The 18633-nt window shown below is 35.6% G+C and overlaps 1 protein-coding gene across 4 annotated transcripts in view; it reads left to right on the top strand.

Annotated features, from left to right (window-relative positions):
• The window catches only part of LOC106478465 (spondin-1-like), a 110235-nt gene extending 92512 nt beyond the window's left edge, over window positions 1-17723 (top strand). For 3 of the 4 annotated variants that reach the window (XM_022382062.1, XM_022382064.1, XM_022382065.1), the window contains exons 9-13: window positions 2240-2405; window positions 2950-3124; window positions 9043-9238; window positions 12473-12649; window positions 16864-17723. In XM_022382062.1, coding sequence (XP_022237770.1) covers window positions 2240-2405; window positions 2950-3124; window positions 9043-9238; window positions 12473-12649; window positions 16864-17126 — 977 coding nt within the window. In that variant the 3' untranslated portion in view covers window positions 17127-17723. The remainder of the gene's footprint in view (window positions 1-2239; window positions 2406-2949; window positions 3125-9042; window positions 9239-12472; window positions 12650-16863) is intronic. The other variant, XM_022382063.1, reaches the window with a different exon arrangement.
• The last annotated feature ends 910 nt before the right edge of the window (window positions 17724-18633 follow it).

The raw sequence follows: 18633 nt of genomic DNA, 5'->3' as shown, positions 1-18633 counted from the left end.
TTAATGAAAATGTTCCAAAACGCGACATTAATTTCTTGACAACCTAATATTCAAGACGAGTTCCAGCTTTAACAGTACGCACTTTTCGTTTGATAAGGGTGCTACAGGGGAGATTGAAACACATTTTGGGATAGCTTCAGCTCAGCAAGTTCTGTCTTACTTCTGCACAAAGATCAAATCAAATGACATCCAAACGAAGGGCCTCATGATGACGACAGATTAACAACTTTCCAATCAAAGAAAAAAATCGGTTCATTCTACTACGAACTTTACTTATTGGTCTGAATCAGTTCGTTTCTTAAGCACAGTACTTCTCTATACATTAATTAAAAATAAATAGTCAATTCTTCACCTTGTTTGGTTTGGTCATCAATCGTAAGTGAACAACATTAGGAACGACATACATCTTAGGAGGCAAAAAAATCTTAAATATACACGAAAAAATGCAACCATAAGGTTGATCGCGAGAATTTGAATATTAACTTTGAAGATTTTGCCATATACATTATGGCAGACTTTCATTGTAGACACAGTGATTGGAATTGCATAGAGTCCAATAGCGAAGAGTAGAAATTTCTTGAAGCGACTGAGAATGGTTTTCTACACCAAATACTCAGAGAACCAATCAGAGAGAGGCCATTTTATATTTATTGTCATCCATGAAGATATGGGAAACATTTGGGAAACTTATAGGTACTTTATTGCTTTTTCATGTTTACATTATTGATAATGATAAGGGGATATGACTGGTAAATATACAGGTAACATTAAACTCTTGAGTATTTCTAATCGTACTAAGGATGTTGAGGTACTACTACATAATGACTTGGATCAATTTTTAAGTTTGACAAATGTTTATCAAATAGTATTTTATTATATTAAGTGCAAGGCAATGCATTTGGTTTATCATAAGTTGGATCACACGTATAATAAAGATGGGAATAAATTTAATAGTGTAGCTGAAGAAAAGAATTTTGGTATATTGGCGGATAAGTCACTCAAGACATCGAAGCAATACTTTGTTCCTAGCAGTAAAGCTAAAATATTCCAGGGTGTATCTTTATACAGACACGTTAATTACAAGTCAAAAGATATAATTATCTCCTTATAAAAATCACTAGTTATGCCTCTCTTGAAATACTGTGTACTGTTTTAGTCTCCTTATCTAAGAAAGAGTATTGTAAAGGGTGTAAAAGAGGGTTACTAGGATGATTCTGTGGATGGAAAGGTTATTTTACAGGAATAGGTTGAGATCTCTTAACTCATTTTTTCTTGATAAAAGTAAGGTAAGAGGTGATCCGAATGAAGTTTACAAGTTACTTGAGGGATACGTAGGACAAAGGACAGTGGTTTATTTATGTTATATTCTGAAGATAATACGAAAAGGACAAAGGCTAGTGATTTATTTGTGTTATTTTCTGAAGATAATACGAAGAGGACAAAGGCTAGTGATTTATTTGTGTTATTTCCTGAAGATAATACCAAGAAGGACACGATTTTAAGATTTGGAAAAACAAATTAGGCTCCAACTAAGGCAATTTTATTTTTCTAACAGTGGTGGAGGCCAGAACTTTATAGGAGCTTAGAAGGGGAATTAATGGTTTCTTAAGAAATAAAGAGTGGGTTTAAATTTTTACTTTTCTCAATGGTGGGTGTTTAGGGACAGCCTTGGAAAAAAAATTATCCCTTTTTTGTGCGTATTTTATGTTATAACGTGATATTGTACTTATCATGCTTGCATTTCTGGGAATGAAATGAAAAAAGAGCAGAGTACGATTTAGAATCGCTCACTTCTGGTCATTACATTATGTTTGTTTGTTTGTTATAAATTTCGCGCAAAGCTACACGAGGGCTATCTGCACTAGCCGTCCCTAATTTAGCAGTGAAAAACTAGAGGGAAGGCAGCTAGTCATCACCACCCACCGCCAACTCTTGGGCTACTCTTTTACCAACGAATAGTGAGATTAACCGTCACATTATAACGCCCCAACAGCTGAAAGGGGGAGCATGTTTGGTGGGATGGGGATTCGAATCCACAACTCACAGATTGCCAGACCTATTACATTATGAGAACAAAATGACAACACGGTTAAGCATTCGTTAGAGAAGGATCGTGCTACAACACAATGTTTTAACGTTTCAAATCTTTTTTTTTCTTCTTGCGTATTTGGTATTGTTTTCATTAAACTAACTTGCTTGAAACTACTCCTGTATATATTTTGTCTCCTATCTTCTCTAGCTGCGTGTGCTGTTACTAAATGGACAGAGTTCTCCGCTTGTAGTGTCTCCTGTGGTCATGGAATTCGGGTGCGGAGAAGAAAATACTTGAATGAACAAAAAGCAAATAAGGTGGAATGTCTAAATCAGCTGGAAGAGAAGAAGCTCTGTGACATTGACTGTGTAGGGTAAGAATATATATATATATATATCTTTTAATATTGATCGTAACTAAACATTAAATGTACAATATTGTTTCAAAGTAACTTAAGTTTTCGGGTTATTTTCGTATTCTGTTTTGATTAATTCATGCTAAATTATTTTACAAAGTCTCTATGATATCGTGTGATTATAATATTAATAACAATTGTTAAATGATTTCGAGTGAAATTACAATGCTTTGAAGCTGTCGTTTATCAGTTTTAATAATTCTAGTATATTAAAAAATTGCGTCGAATATTCAAGCTAGAATCTTTTTCATTTCCATCTCTTGTGTACACCCTTTCTAAACAAGTTCCTAATAGCACTATTAATGTTCATCTCTGTGTTATGCATGTTCAGTGTTATAATAAACTTTAGTGCCCTCATTTTTTGCCTTCTCAGAAAATCACTTATTAAACTGATCCATAAACAAATCAGTGTTAAAACTAAAACTAACCAACTTGTAGAGAGTTAAGGATGACATTTTGGAACCAACAATTTAATAGCTGATTATTCTTTTTGTTATGTCAGCTGTAACACAACACCTTGGAATAACTGGTCCGACTGCAGCGTCACTTGCGGTAAGGGATCTCGTACAAGAAAACGGAAATATCTTCACTCTAAGGCGAGGAAATTCTGCTACCTGAATCTAACAGAGAAAGAAGGGTGCATGGGGATAAAACCTGAATGCGACGGAAGAAGACTAGTGAGTTTTTGGAGAAATATTAATCATCTTTGAGTTGTAAGTTTGTATTGTTTGCTTGATAAGTCGGTTTAAGGGAAGTGAAAGCTAAGTCAAACAAGATCCGAATCACACCATTTCTATCCGGGTTTAAGGGAAGTGAAAGCTAAGTCAAACAAGATCCGAATCACACCATTTCTATCCGGGTAAGTCAAGTAAAGCTTAGACCTAACAAACAAATAAGGTACGAATTAAGTTTCACTGTATTCAAGATGCGATAGCTCATCTAAGTAGAGAACTTATTGGTAGATTCGTCTTGCAAAATACGAGATTCTATTTTATCAGAATAAATGAGTGTTAGTAATCAAGTAGGATATAAAAAAGCTGCTGAATGACATTGAAAATAAAAGCCGTTAAAATAATAACCCTTTTGCAGATGAGCCGATCTTCAATGATAAAAACAGAATTGGTTTTAATTTTATAGCAAATTTGACTCAGGTCAAAATAAATGTGTTGCTTGAAGACAGATCTCAATTACATTACATAAACATATTAAAGATCCACATTTAAAACAGTCTGAGAAAATTAAGTAGATCCAAAAGCTGATATATTTCCAAGGATTTTGGAGGGAGGTATTTCCATAATTGCACCTTTGTCTATGAGTTTTCGAAAACAGTTTATCAGTGTAGTTATGGAGGCTCGTTTTACAGATAAAATTTTGCAGTAATTATAGTAATTATGAAAATAGATCACTTTAGATAGTCAAAGGTATCTAAAGAATGTACCATTTGACGCAAGTGGTAAATTGATTAAAATTATTGATTTTTGGAGATTCTTTTGTTATACTATTTCATAGAACAAATTGATTAAATATAAAATTTAAGTGTTTATTAAATCAATCATTGATGAATCTTCAATAAAACCAAAGTAAAATAGTCTAATGTATTATTTTACTGTTATTTTACTGTACAGCAGTTACCATTCACTTAGCCCCCCCCCCCAGTGGCACGGCGGTTTGTTTGCGAACTTATACTGCAAGAAACCGAGTTTCGATACCCGTGGTGAGCAGGGCATAGATAGCTCTTTGTGAAGCTTTGCGCTTAATGACATACAACAACCGTTCACTTTTCAACATCAAGGATGTTTGACAACTACATCTCCCGTGGATTTTTCCTGGCGAAAATGTCTATGATTGTTTCCACATTGATGTGGATGTCCTTATGGATGTGCAGAAGGCTCACTCCAGCTTCAGGTCTTCGTCCTCTCGAGAGCACTGAAACGCCTTTCTGCTGAGCAAGTCGTGACAGGTAGTGTGCAAAGAATTGTAAGCAGCACGTGGATATTAGGGAATGTGCTGCATATGTTCCCAGAAGATGGTAGATCCTCCTCATACATTTCCACCAAGTTGTGCAGTCTTACTTTCAACCCTGCAGCAAGTGATCGGGATATTGGGAATGAGAGATAAGCCTTGGAATGATTTCTGGTAGATCGGTGTAAGTCTTGTCTGCATCTCAGAACTGATGTGGTCAATGACGATGGTGCGGCGATATTATTGTGCTGGAGTACCTGCTAGGATTTTGGTACGGTTGTGTTGCCTAGCAGAGGTTCGTGACTTGAGGGGGGGGGTGACATTCACTGTCTGACAAACTCTCTCAGCCTCACCGTACCTGTCCCACACAGAAGATGATGATATTAAGTGTCGTGCATAGCGTGTTAATAGATTTATACTTCACATACTTATTAATTAAAATACTAAATCGATAAGGAAATAGTTTTTGCACTCCTTCATTAACATAAGAAAATACAATGACTGATAGATATTAGCATTAATGAACTTATTATTAGATGTTACTATCGCAGTTACCATGAAATATACATACCATTGCTCAAAATAGCTGTCAATCTCTTCCCGAACATCCTTAACTGTCACGACGGTGGCGATTTCACAAGATGCATCAACGATATTCTTTGCTTCTGCTTGCAAACGTGATGTCAGTTCTCTTAGGTATCCCAAAGCAGGGTTAGTGATAACCAAGGCAATGATGAACTCAGTGATGGTGATGGAGAATAGCAAGCTGTTGGCACCATTCAAGGAATCAGCTGACCATTACCTAGGTTTTCCCTCTACAATGCTATCCATACAGCAAACAACAGAAGAATATAGCTGAAGGAAGGTATCCAAAGGGTCAAACCGCTGCACCCATCGACTTATATATAGATCCTTCAGCTTTCTATGGGAAGCATCGGGTTGGATGTCTTCAGTGGCAGCTTTTAAATAGTTGTTTCATTTAGGATGTACGTCAAAGGAGCTGGACACTTTCTGCAGAGTAGTCATCATATTCCACGTGCAACAATTAAATCAAAGAATATCTTAACTTGAATATTGGTAATAAAATTCTAAATCTATATAAATATTATTACCAAAATATATAATTTTTGAATGTAAAAACAGGTATAATATAAAATTAGAATATCTATGTAACTTTCTCCATATTTATGCAAATTACTTGTAACTGCTGTTGACTTAACGATTGAAGGTATCAAACAATGGACAGCACATTAATAATATGTGGCTAGTTTTAAGAATATTAGTAGCCGCTCCCCTTAACTGTCTTGTCATGTTCCTACCTTCGTAATAGGCTTGTCCACGCAGATGCTTCAAATCCAATCCATACTTTTTCAACTGGACAGTTATCATCTCTGCAATCGCTTGGTCAGTTACACCATTGTTGTATTCTAGAAACCAACCAGATCCTCACGAATAATGTCACAACCAGACTGCAATTGCTTGGAATCCACATACCTGAAAATACAAAAAAAAAAAAATTAACATAATCAAACGTCAGGTTGTGCTTTGTTAATTTCATAGGTCAAATATAATCACATTATTCAAATACACTAATAATTGTTTACCAGTCTATCAAACGCATGTTTAACACGTGTCAGAATCAATATCTTCAAATATTATTACAAAGGTTATTACAGTTACCTCAGAACAAGGCTGAGCTGCTCTTTGCACGTGAAAATTTTTACATCGTCACCCATTCCAGGATCTGATTATGGATGAACCCGCCACAAATGTCTGTCAGTTTATTTTGGATCTAGGCTGACGTGTATGCCGCATTTTTGCTGCCCACATCCAATTGCTGGATTAAAATATTGTCCCCTAACTCTGCCAAAAGTTCAGAAGAGCAATAAAGTTGCCATGATCGGTTGTGGGTGTGTTGCTACGCCGCTGACCTCTGAGTGGAATTTTCTGACGTATACATAATATTAAAGTCTTAGAGAATGTTTTGCCTCTTTCCCTGAACGACTTCTATGAAATCTGATGCCTTGGTAGCAGCTGCTTTCTGATTGGTCTGATTGTCATGGGCAGCCAGCTTGAATTTTGACTTGGTGAAACAGGTAAGAGGCCGGCTTCTCCTTTGATGCCTTGGCCGAAAAGAACACAAGGCATGCCAAATCCAGCATTGCTCTGTATGCCAGCCATCGGTACTGCTGCAGCCAGCTGATCTGTGAACGGCGTTTGTTTTTCCGAACTCATCTCTTGGAGGGAACTTGTATGTGTGATCTTGTCTGAAGCTGTCATTTAGTAGCTGCGGGTGCTGATCATCTGTAAGGTTGCACCTAGTCTCTATGGATGTGAATATGGAAACATCACATGTCACATCAAATCTTGCAAGAATGCAATATATTGTTTCAAATTTGGAAAAGTAAAGACGACTCTATAACATAGTATTATGCTTTATATTTTATGACTATTTTATTTTTTGAAACATCAAGAAGTAAAAATATCTTATGAACTTTCTTGGATGGTGAGTCAATACTAACTAATGGCCTGGGAGAAGATGGTGAGATTTCTGGCTTTGCGACACACTGAAGTCTCTGTACATACTTGCTTAAAAGCTGCTGAGTCATGTTGTGATACCAAAACCTTGTGATATATCAGAAAGACACGACATACGAGAGCGGCGAGCTAGTGAAGGACTGGAAACTCTGCCTAAAACACAAAATATAAACAGTTGTCCGAATCACGGCATCACGCGACATAACTAAAAGTAGATAGTTTATTGCTAGATAATATCATCTCTTAATCTTACTTATATTGATCTTACGAAGGCTTTCCGGGTAACCACGAGGGGGGGGGGGCTAAAACGCGCCTGGAAGGTCATTTAGGCATGATGAAGGTAAGGTTGTAGGTTTACAGGGTCGTTGAATCAGGATGTGGCATCGGAATTTATGTTAATGGTCTCTTCGTGATCTCGGGGGGCACCAAGTTTGAAACTTTGTTCATACCTCCACTCACAAATTATCGAGACTAAACATGGCACACGTGCTCAGGAACCATGAGCAGGTGTCCTAACGGGGTTTATTTTCGAATATCCCCCCCCCCTTCGAGTATTGATTGGGGATAATGAAGGAACTTGGCTGGAACATTGTGGTCTCTGTTAATCATGAAGGGACCTTTGAACCTCGCATATGAGTGCGGACATTTTATAGTAGACATCATAACGCATCAAACAGAGTCAGAGAATTTAGCACTGCACTGTTGGGGAATGGGACAAATACAAACATCGCATCTCTTTCTGCTAAATGTGATTCTTGCAGACATGATGATTCCATCCGGCCATTTTTACATCATGTGCGCTCATCTAGTTGAAATATTTGGTCAAGGTGACATAGAGACTTCAGGACATAAAGATTTCTCAGTATCGAAACGATATAGACCTTAGGATGTTAAAGAAGTAACAGTAACAAATAGTCAACAGGTTGTAAAGAAAGGCGTAATACTAAGCTGACCAAATGTAGATCATACTGTTAACAAATCCCAGTATTAGGCTGATATATAATTTGTCTGTTTGTTTTTGAATTTCGCGCAAAGCTACACGAGAGCTATCTGCGCTAGCCGTCCCTAATTTAGCAGTGTAAGACTAAAGGGAAGGCAGCTAGTCACCACCACCAACTCTTGGGTTACTCATTTAACAACGAATAGTGGGATTGACCGTTACTTTATAACGCTCCCACGACTGAAAGGGCAAGCATGTTTGTTGTGACGGGGATTCGAAAACGCGACCCACTGATTGCGAGTCGAGTGCCCTAACCACCTGGCCATCTGATACATAGACTTGTGATCGTTAGTGAATGATGACCTCATCATTTCGAAATAAATTGTTACAAATTCCATCACTCATTTTCAGCATTATCTCCACTACGTTCTTCAGTTTGTTTCAGTTATAAATAAATGAATTGTAAATGTCTGTATGTCTGTCATTATCGACGAACACAGACAATTTTTGGCAGGACAATGAGAAATAATATTCTACATATATCCACCAAGTTTAATCAAAATCCGGTCCTTTTTGACTGAGTTATAGACCACAAATAGAGTGAAAAAATCGGTCCCCATTTTAACAGATAGGGATTTTTGGGGGGAAATTTTCGTGACCTTGACCTTTGATTTTGATCCTCCAAAACCTTATCGCCTCTGAGTTTGGTCATAGACCAAATGTATACCAATTTTCGTTCAAATCCATTCAGCCGTTTTTGAGAAATCTAACTGATAAATACAAACACACACAGAGGGGTGAAAACATAACCAAACAACAGCCATCGCACAAATTCAATAGGTTTCTTTGAAAAACCAAAGACAAATGATAAAATGATATAATATCAAAGTATTTCAGTGCTTGTATTTCAAATATTAGTCATGCCTATCTGAAATATTAATTTTCTGATTGTTAAGGTCAAGTTTTTATATTTACGAGCACTTACTTGCTTACTTGTTCTAATAGAAGTTAAAATCTCTTTTTCAATTCCAATCTTAATAATCAACGGAAAATACTAGAAATTCGGTATATAAATGGTATTGTATTTGTAAGCTCTCTATTAATTCGCCATAAATATCATTCATTTTTCTGATTATGTTTTGTACTTTGCGACAGATTGACAAAAGATGTGCGGTAACCTGGTGGTCAGAATGGTCGCCGTGTGCAGCAACGTGTGGTAAGGGTATCAAGGTCCGCACGCGACGATACCTAAGCCCTGCAGCTACAAATAAATGCAACCTTGAGTTAATGGAAAAGACAACCTGTGTGGCTGATAGATTAGATTGTACCCTCTACTTTTTTGATGCAAAAGGTAAGATATATTAATCTTTATTCATAGAACGCTACATCATAACAATGGGTCTATTTATATGTCCTTTTAAAAAGGGTCCATGCTACCACCATATTTTGATGTTTCATTATTGCCGTCTGCAAATGTTAATATAAAGATATCTAGAAATTGCCTTCAATCCAAAAACAACATTTAAGCAAATGGGATCATTTAATTCGACCACTTAGTATTTCCAAACCCTGAATTAAAAAACAGAATCTTCACATTTCCTTTGCGTCTTTCACGCTACACGTCTTATCGTGCACAATTTTCTCAGATGTATTGCTAAAGTTTTTTCCCTAATACACTCATTCGTGCTATCTAGTGAATAGATACCAGGCCTATCAACTTTCCCGATTTCGGCGGGAGTTCCCGATATAAACCTTTTAAATAATTTAACAAAAAGAATAGAGTCACAACATTCAACTTCACAGAGTACCAACCAGGATAAAGTAAATCTTTACTCATTTTGTGTGGTATTGTTATACTTTGTTATGTTATACTGTCTGTTTGTTGTACCACATTCCAATGCATCGAGTGAAAGGACATTTTCAGTGGTGAGAAAGGTCGTAACAGAGAACAGGACTAATTTAGGTCATGACACAGTATGTGCCCTTTTAAGATGTAAGTTTAACTCAGGTTCCTCAGCCAGTAAATACAAGCCCAGCAAGCAGGTATTGAAAGATGCCAAAAGTGTAAGTTACGAATATAATACTAATCACTAACAAAAAGAAGAAAACATCATCTCAATCTTACAAATGTAAATAAATGTCTGAAGTTCCCAAAAATGCATAAAGATGGACCATTTTTTCTAAATTTTATGTGAAGCATTTCCCCCCCCCCCAGGAGACGCTACTCGCTGTTGCAATGCCTCCACAAAAAGACTTCCGATTTGGCACCTCTCAGTGTTGACACAAACCACACCTTTTAAGTTCATGAGGTATGAGTTCTATAAAATGAAAGTGTGGGAGAGTCGAGTCTCCAGATGCTTACATCATATACATACGGAGGCTTCATCCAGAGTGTTACGAATCTTAGTAATTTATTAAGTGTGTTAGATGATCATATGCTTCAGTGTGGTAAATACACATTTTGGTATTCTCATTTCACGCTCGTCACAACCCTCCTAAGTAAGTGTACACACACCTCTCAGTCATACGATATTTATTTGATATATGTATAGCAGTGTCACTATCTGAAATGACTAAATTTACAATGTGCTTCTACTTTTAATGCCCATTGAAGATTGTGACATTTTCAAACCGAGGATTCAGTTTTTAAATAGTCGCCTAAGGACATATTATCCATTTCTCGCTATTAACTGAGACTGATACTCAACTACCCTTAGAAACATATGAAGTCTGAACTGAGCAACAACCTGAACATTACTTTACAAATGGCCCGGCATGGCCAGATGATTAGTCGCGGGTTCGAATCCCCGTCCCACCAAACATGCTCTACCTTTCAACCTTGGGAGCGTTATAATGTGACGGTCAATCCCACTCTTTGTTGGTAAACAGTAGCCCAAGAGTTGGCGGTGGTGGTGATGACTAGCTGCCTTCCCTCTAGTCTTTCACTGCTAATTTAGGGAAGGCTAGCGCAGATAGCTCTTGTGTAGCTGCGCGCAAAATTCAAAGTAAGCCAAAACCCAAAATATTTTGTTTACTAATAGCAGACAGAATCAATAAGATAGCGTGTTCATGGTCATTTCTATCTGTACAGATGAAAAGATATTTCAACGCTACAGAAAGACTGTTTCAACGTGACATTTTGTACAATCTCCTTTTTTAATCTAAAAAAAAATCAGTTTAACTTCACAATAAATTATCTGTTGAACCTGCTGTTATCTTGCAGATCATATCCGATAGGGTAAACGCTATTTATATTACTCCTATTTGCATTGTTGTTTTTCATTTTGAATTTTGCTTTTTATCTCTACGTCGGATAACTTTCTAAAGTATTCATTATTTTATTCAAGAGTTAAACTCTGTAAGCAGGCTTAACTATAACGACAAGGGAAACAAACAACTGCATTTCAATGAACATTTTGAACTTGAGGAAACATGATGATTTCAAGATCATTTAGTTGAATCCATCGAATGACAAGGTTTTGACCTGTACTTATTCAGCAGTATTATTTGATATTATTATTTATTTTTCAAAATAAAGACAAAAGTTATCCAAATACTTCAGTTGATCAACATGTTCTTCAAATGTAGTTTTTTACACAATTCAGTAAAAGCGCAATCCAAACAACGAGTCTATGGATGAAGGACATCGCCTCTTCTGGGTGTTGAGAGCTCTCAGAAAAATCTACAAGTCTGGATGAAGAATCTGTTCCAAACTGAGTAAACATATTTATATACACAGTTCTATAATGCTATTTTTCTAATAATACGTGTACTGCCTACGTCACTTTTGGTTACTCCAATAAAATAATAAGGGAATTTGAATCCTTGACCTGCCGTTTGAAAAGATCGCTGTTTACCTTCTTAATTTACAGCAATAATTTCCTTGAGAAAGCGCACGTGATACAATAGAGAAATGATCCAAAACAACAGGTAACTAGGGAAAAGGAACGTAACCACTTCCTTGACTAATGCTCTACTTTAAATCTACATACAACTGCATGCATGAATATTTTAACAAATTTTTTTTAGCAAACTTTGAGAATTTATCTTGCTAAATAATGAAGATAGAAAACATCTAGTGTGCTTATATACTACATCCCAAAAATAACGGGTGGATGCGAATGCTGTCCACCTTCGAGTCCAACTCTACCTGCTTCCTATTCGAAACCTTTCCTAGTAGTTGTTTGCATCTTACCTATCTTCTTGTATTTCATGATTATTACAATATGTTAGAAACAATTGAAGCTTATATAACGTTTTTGGTAATTTTTTCATTAAGCATGTCTTTTTTTTTATAACATTATTTCTTTATGTTGCTTTTGAACAGAAATATAGTTCAAGTGAAAGACGTATAGCTGATAATGTTTTAAAGTTTTAGCAATGGTATAAGTTTCAGAACTGATAACTTTAAATCTCAGACTGAATTAAGCAGGATTTTTTTGTCAATCAGAACAGATACGATCTGAAAAGTTAAACTTACATTTTACGTAACATAGAGAGGCGCCCGACAGTGTTTTTTATTTCAGATATACACCTGGGAGCATTTTATTCACAAGTGTTGTTACAATACTATCTGTTTTGACAGAGATATGTAACGAGCCTAAAGAGGTTGGACCTTGTAGGGGCTATTCTTCCCACTGGTATTTCGATCCCACGAAAGGAATGTGTCTACAGTTCATTTATGGTGGCTGCCGTGGAAATCGAAACAATTTTAAAAGATACTCCGATTGTAAACAGTTTTGCGAGATGACGATGTCAAAAGGTAGAACAAAAATGTATTGTTCGTTTATTTAATGATGTTGTTAGGATCATAACACAAAAAGTTACATGTAGTTGCATTATTATGTTATTCTAGACAAGGAACTCATCTACTTTGTTAGATTACACATTAACGACAACCTACATCTCCTGTAAGAAAATATATCAGAGTGAAAAAAGAACATTTTCTATACACATAATTATCGCATACATACATTGACTAAGTTAATCATTTTCATTTTTCAACTTCATGCGATTCGTTTTTCAAACGAACGAAGTAGCTTTATCGACTAGATATCAGGTTCTTCATTTCTTTCCCCCAAATAGACAGAAAGAAACACGATATCCTATTTCAACAATAAATATAATGATACTTTTAACTCTGAAATTTATTTTTTAGCTAAATAAAAATCGGTGGACATGGATATTGATTCTGACGTTGTGGATTAAAACAAAAACCTTTCTCATGAAATGTCATCTTACCTATCTTCATGTATCTGGCGTTTGTTATTATACATTAGAAACAATGTAGTATGTAGACTAATGGTGCCCCCCAGTGGCACAGCGGTATGTCTGCGGACTTACAACGCTAGAAACCGGGTTTCAATACCCGTGGTGGGCAGAGCACAGATAGCCCTTGTGTAGCTTTGTGCATAATTAAAAACAAACAAACAAGACTAATGGAAGACCCACTGGCCATGATCTGGCATGGCCTGGTGATTAGGGCATTCTGTGTGTCGCGAGTTCGATCACCGCACATGCTCGCCCTTTCAGCCGTGGCGACGTTATAATGTGACGGTCAATCCCGCTATTCGTTGGTAAAAAAAAAAGGGTAGCCCAGATGTTGATGGTGGTTGGTGTTAACTAGCTGCCTTCCCTCTAGTCTATGCTTCTTGTTAAATAATAAAATGGTTTGCTTGTGTTCACGCACACACACATACAAAATGCGTCACACGCAGAAGACAGGTGAAGTCAAACAACAATGTGGAAAGGATAAAACTGCACACAGAAGACAAATATGCTGTTAAATTCATATTCAAAACAACTTTTCATACAAAAAAGCGTCGCATTTAGAAGTCAGACAACTAGAAACAGAGGGCCATATCCTTAGTATGAGGGTATCTGGAGAAATAGGGTTCACAGGGCGATGTAGGGGTACACCCTATATTAGATTCGTCAGTTTCGTGTGTGGAAAAAAGTTATGTACATTAAGAACATATATGGGTGCTCAAGCCCTAAATGTCTGACATTTAAAACGATTTTTCCCAGCCTATGGCCAGTGGTGAGAAGGTAGTTGCTTTTAGTAAAACAGAATAAAATGATAAATAAATAAAACAAGATAGTACAACTGAACCATTGAGTGTAATAAGTAAGATTATATCATGTAGTTGGCATTCCAGCCATCAAAATAATTAGTTACCTATGTCTAGATCAAATATTCTAGTAGAAATATGAAAACAGATTTTTCTCTCCAAATTCCAAAACGTAACATTATAATATGCCAACTAAACTGATTACACAATTATCTTGTTGATTTTAACTGAAATATTTTATTTTAATAGTAGCTCGTGTTAGCATATAATTAACATGCTATCATTATAAGCACTGGGAATATGTTAGAATGAAACACGTACTGATAAGTTGCTCTTAACCAATAATGTGGATGTTGGTTTTTAGTAACAATGGTGTATTGTTTTATATCAGAACAATCCTTATAACCACTGTGAATATGTTAGGATGACACACATACTGATATGTTGTTTGTTTTCTTGCCAACAGTTTTGATTTTTTTATTATATAAGTAATAATATCTTGTTTCATACTAGACGTATTAATCTTTTATTCTATATAATCAGTTTATATATAATAAACTGTAATAAATATTATTTTGCTTCCTGGTAGTACAGAATATATCTTAGTACGTACTATGGCTTGATCTTTGTTTATCCACAGGTTGACTACATTATATTAAAACGATTATGGAGCCTCACCACATCGTTAAAGTCCATGTTGCCACTTCTGGTCATGCTCTGTCTAGGACCATGAATCTTAACAATAGCTCTTCAGCGTAGATTCCACTGCTGTCATATCTACAGCACACCGCTTCTTACCTGCATGCCTTCCATAAACCATCTAGTGTACCAGCACAACAGTTCCCCATCGCCCGTATCAATTGTTCGATCGCACAAAAATCCATGGATGCCGCATCTGGTGGCTTAACTGGTATATTTTCGTATGGAATAGTACGAACTCGTTTCATTCTCCAGCTGTTTGAAGTATCCCACGGTTGAAAAAATACGATGTGGAAGCAATCTTGTTCAATGAACATTAAAGCGTTTCAATACAGATAAAAGTTTAAAGTCATTCGAAGATTTTCGGCTTTAAATAAATGTAAAAATCCAAAAAAACTAATTGCATAAGCACAAGATATGCACAAAGCTAGAATAACAAAAATGAGGTCTAAACAGTACGTGAAAAAAATGCATAATTTTTTAAATGAAAATATGGTCCAGCATTTAAACTTTGCAATTAATCAATACAATTGAAAGAACAAATGGGGGACACTATGCTATGGACTGACAACAAACATTGAGCTTTCTTCAACTCTAGGATAGTTTTTGTGCAGAAAAGTGTCCATCAGGAATTTAAACAAAACTGTGCAAACAAAACAGTGGAGATATGGTGGTGGGTCTATAACAGTTTGAAAATGCTTCTATCTGTCCGAGGGGGAAACTTGTCAGAATTCGTGGTATTATGAGGGAGTAGTATCATATCTTGATTCTTCACGAAAAATGATTTACGTTTGATTGCCCTGGTTTCATATTTCAGCAGGATAATGATGTGAAACATGCTGTCCTGCTGAATACGAAGTACTGGGCGAGAAAAAAGTTGATATAGGGAGAAGAAAAGCTGATGGTATATAAGTTACAAAATGGCTACTCCTAAACCTCGATATTAATACAACTGAAAATGTGCAACAGAAATTCGAAAGTAATGCTACAAAAAGAGAATCGAAATAATCTACTGCAACGGTTAGATATTGCACAACAAAAGGGGAAGTATTAGTTGGTAGTCTGAAAAAATTGGTGACATCTACTAAATATTGATTATTAAGCTTGTTAAATTGCATAATTAATTTTTGGGCCTCATATTGTATATACTGATTACAAATTTAACATACAAATAAAAACAACATTCTCTTTTTGCTAACTTTCTATCAAATCTGAGTGTTTATACCTTGGATTCATACTTAGAACCCATACTGCAAACTACAGATGATTGAACACATTATATTAAAAAAAAATTTTGAATATACCTATCAGCAACATGTGACAACAAGAGCTTTTATAAAGTCGCGATTTTACATTTTGGCAGTCGTAGGTAATCTGACAACACCAGGAACTGATTACTTTTGGGAAGGGATTGTAAAACCTTTTCCAACTTAAAATCTTCATACACTCAGATCACAACGATGTATTCAGATCGGAGATCTGGATTTTCCAAGATGGAGATATACCTTGTTCTTAATGACATTGGAAAACAAAGAAATGTGGATCGATTTGGGGCACCAGAACCATCCAGAAAGTAACCTGCTACAAGTTGTGCCCAGCGGTGGTAGGCAAAAAGCGGTGTCTTGTAAAAAGTGAAAATCCACGAACACGAAAATCAGTATCAAAAATCTTTCAAGTACCCTAGGCAACAGTATGCAACATAATCAAGAAGGAACTCCGTCTAGAAAAGCAATCAAGTTATGTGTGCACAAGTTGCTTCCTCAGCATATTCGTTCAATCATCATATACCTCAAGCAGACGAAGAATGAAATGAATGTTCATGCTATTCTATAAGAAAATATACTGGTCAATTTGTTGAGCGCTGTGCCTATGAATTTCTATTGGTTAATGTCTAGATTTACAGGACATGGTGATATGTACTATAACGAAGTGTTTAGGCTCCAAAATCATTTTAACGTAACGTAATTTAATCCTGATAAATGATTATAGCAATTAGTACGATAATTTGAAATAATAAATTTCGATATTTTTTTTTACAAAACAGTTTGCAATTTGTAATATTAAATGAAAGGCTGATACCTATATATATAATTATTTGGAGAAATTTATCCATTTTATGTAGTATAAATTTTGTCTTAATCTATTTACAAGTTTATGAAACACTAATATGTGTCTGTATTATTTCATTAAATGTACTTTAAACCAGCAGCTCCTGCGAGTTCCGTGAACACTCTGTCGACATCCCCTGCTTTTTCTGAAAGAACTAGTGATTTGGTTGTATTAGACTGTAAGGTCACTGGATGGTCTGACTGGACATCCTGTAGCGCCACCTGCGGGAATGCTTGGAAACAACGGAGGCGAATGATGAAGGTAGAACCGCAACATGGCGGAAAATCTTGTCGACGAAAGATGAAGCAAAGACACAAGTGTCGAAATATTCCAAAATGTCGAAGGCCTGTAGTTTTATAGATGTCTATATTGTAAAACGCTAAGCTGTTTTAGGTTTTTTTAATTCTTTTTGTCGTAAACTTGTTTTTTGAAACTCGTAATCCTTACATGGTCTATGGCCGAAATGCTACTACTGAATTCAGTTGTCTTGTTTTTTTTTTAGATGTAATGACATTCAACATATGATCTTCATTTATATATTTTATTTGAACGTGTGTATAAGAAGAGCACTAAGAAAATTAATCATTTACTGTTGATATTTTTATCTAACTGCTGTTGGTTTTCTTCATGTAACTGCTATTGATTTTGTTTGTCTAACTTTCATGTTTAGTTTGTTAGACTAGCAGTTATTTGTTACAGCTTCAAACTCTAAATGAAAAACAAGTTTTACCTAACTAGTTCTTATCTTATTTACAAAATAAACAGTGTGTTACAGGAAAGAACTCAATATTACAATACATCTACCTTAAGTAATGGTACGTCACTCAACAATGCTTACAAAGAAAATACATGTAATTAAAAGAAAAATGTGTGTCAGTCAGTCTGTGCGTGTATGCTTGCTCATTCACCTGGAAAACCAGTGTTCCCATTGACTAATTCTACGGTGGTATTTCTACATTAAGGGAGAGTAGAAAAAAGTTAATACCATTATTGAAAGAATAAGTGAAATAGCAACAAATGAAGACAGTCAATTTTTATACTTTTTGAGAGCACAGTTTTAAGCATTAACTATTTTATAACACTTTTATAATTTCACTTTATCAAGCGTTCGATCAAGAAAAAATCTAAAGATCTTAACCAAAGATGGAGATTATTCACAAAGACAAGGTATTTATACAAGAAAATATTGCGTACGGAGTTAAATTTCGTTTATAGTCATTCCATGTTTTCACACTTCTTTATTTTAAAACTAAACACAAGAATTCCATATTCTGTTTAATATGTTTTTGTTTCATTCCAGCTACGTAATACAACAACATCATTATTTAAAGGATTTATCTATTTAAAACATACGCCCTTCTCATATATATATATGTATTCCATTTACTATTGCTACATATGCGAGAAGAAAAAAAAAACCTTTGGGCTTCGGCTCATATGGCACAGCTTACGCTTTGCATACGGAAGGTCGCGGATTCAATCTTATGTATATCCTTTTCTCTTTCATTTTTTTTCCTAAACAATGTTTTATTAGTCAAGTAATTTCAGTATATACATCGTGCACGAAGCACGAGTTTATCCCCTAGTATACATTACCGAAATATTGTTGTTGTTATTTTTAGCGCAAAACTATAAAATGGACAATGTACGCTCTGTTCACAGCAGAAATTGAAATATACACATATATAATACATAACAAAGTGTAATTTTTAATAACATAATTATATATAGATTAATACATGCGTGTCAGTATTAGTGAGTATAGTTTGTTTGTTTGTTTTTGTAATTTCGTCGCAAAGACTACACGAGGGCTATCTGCGCTAGCCGTCCCTAATTTAGCAGTGTAAGACTAGAGGGAAGCTGCTGT

Source organism: Limulus polyphemus, unplaced genomic scaffold (assembly GCF_000517525.1).
Source record: "Limulus polyphemus unplaced genomic scaffold, Limulus_polyphemus-2.1.2 Scaffold214, whole genome shotgun sequence".
Lineage (NCBI taxonomy): Eukaryota > Metazoa > Arthropoda > Merostomata > Xiphosura > Limulidae > Limulus > Limulus polyphemus.
Note: the sequence above shows the minus strand (reverse complement) of the source record. Positions and strands in the feature narration are given on the sequence as shown.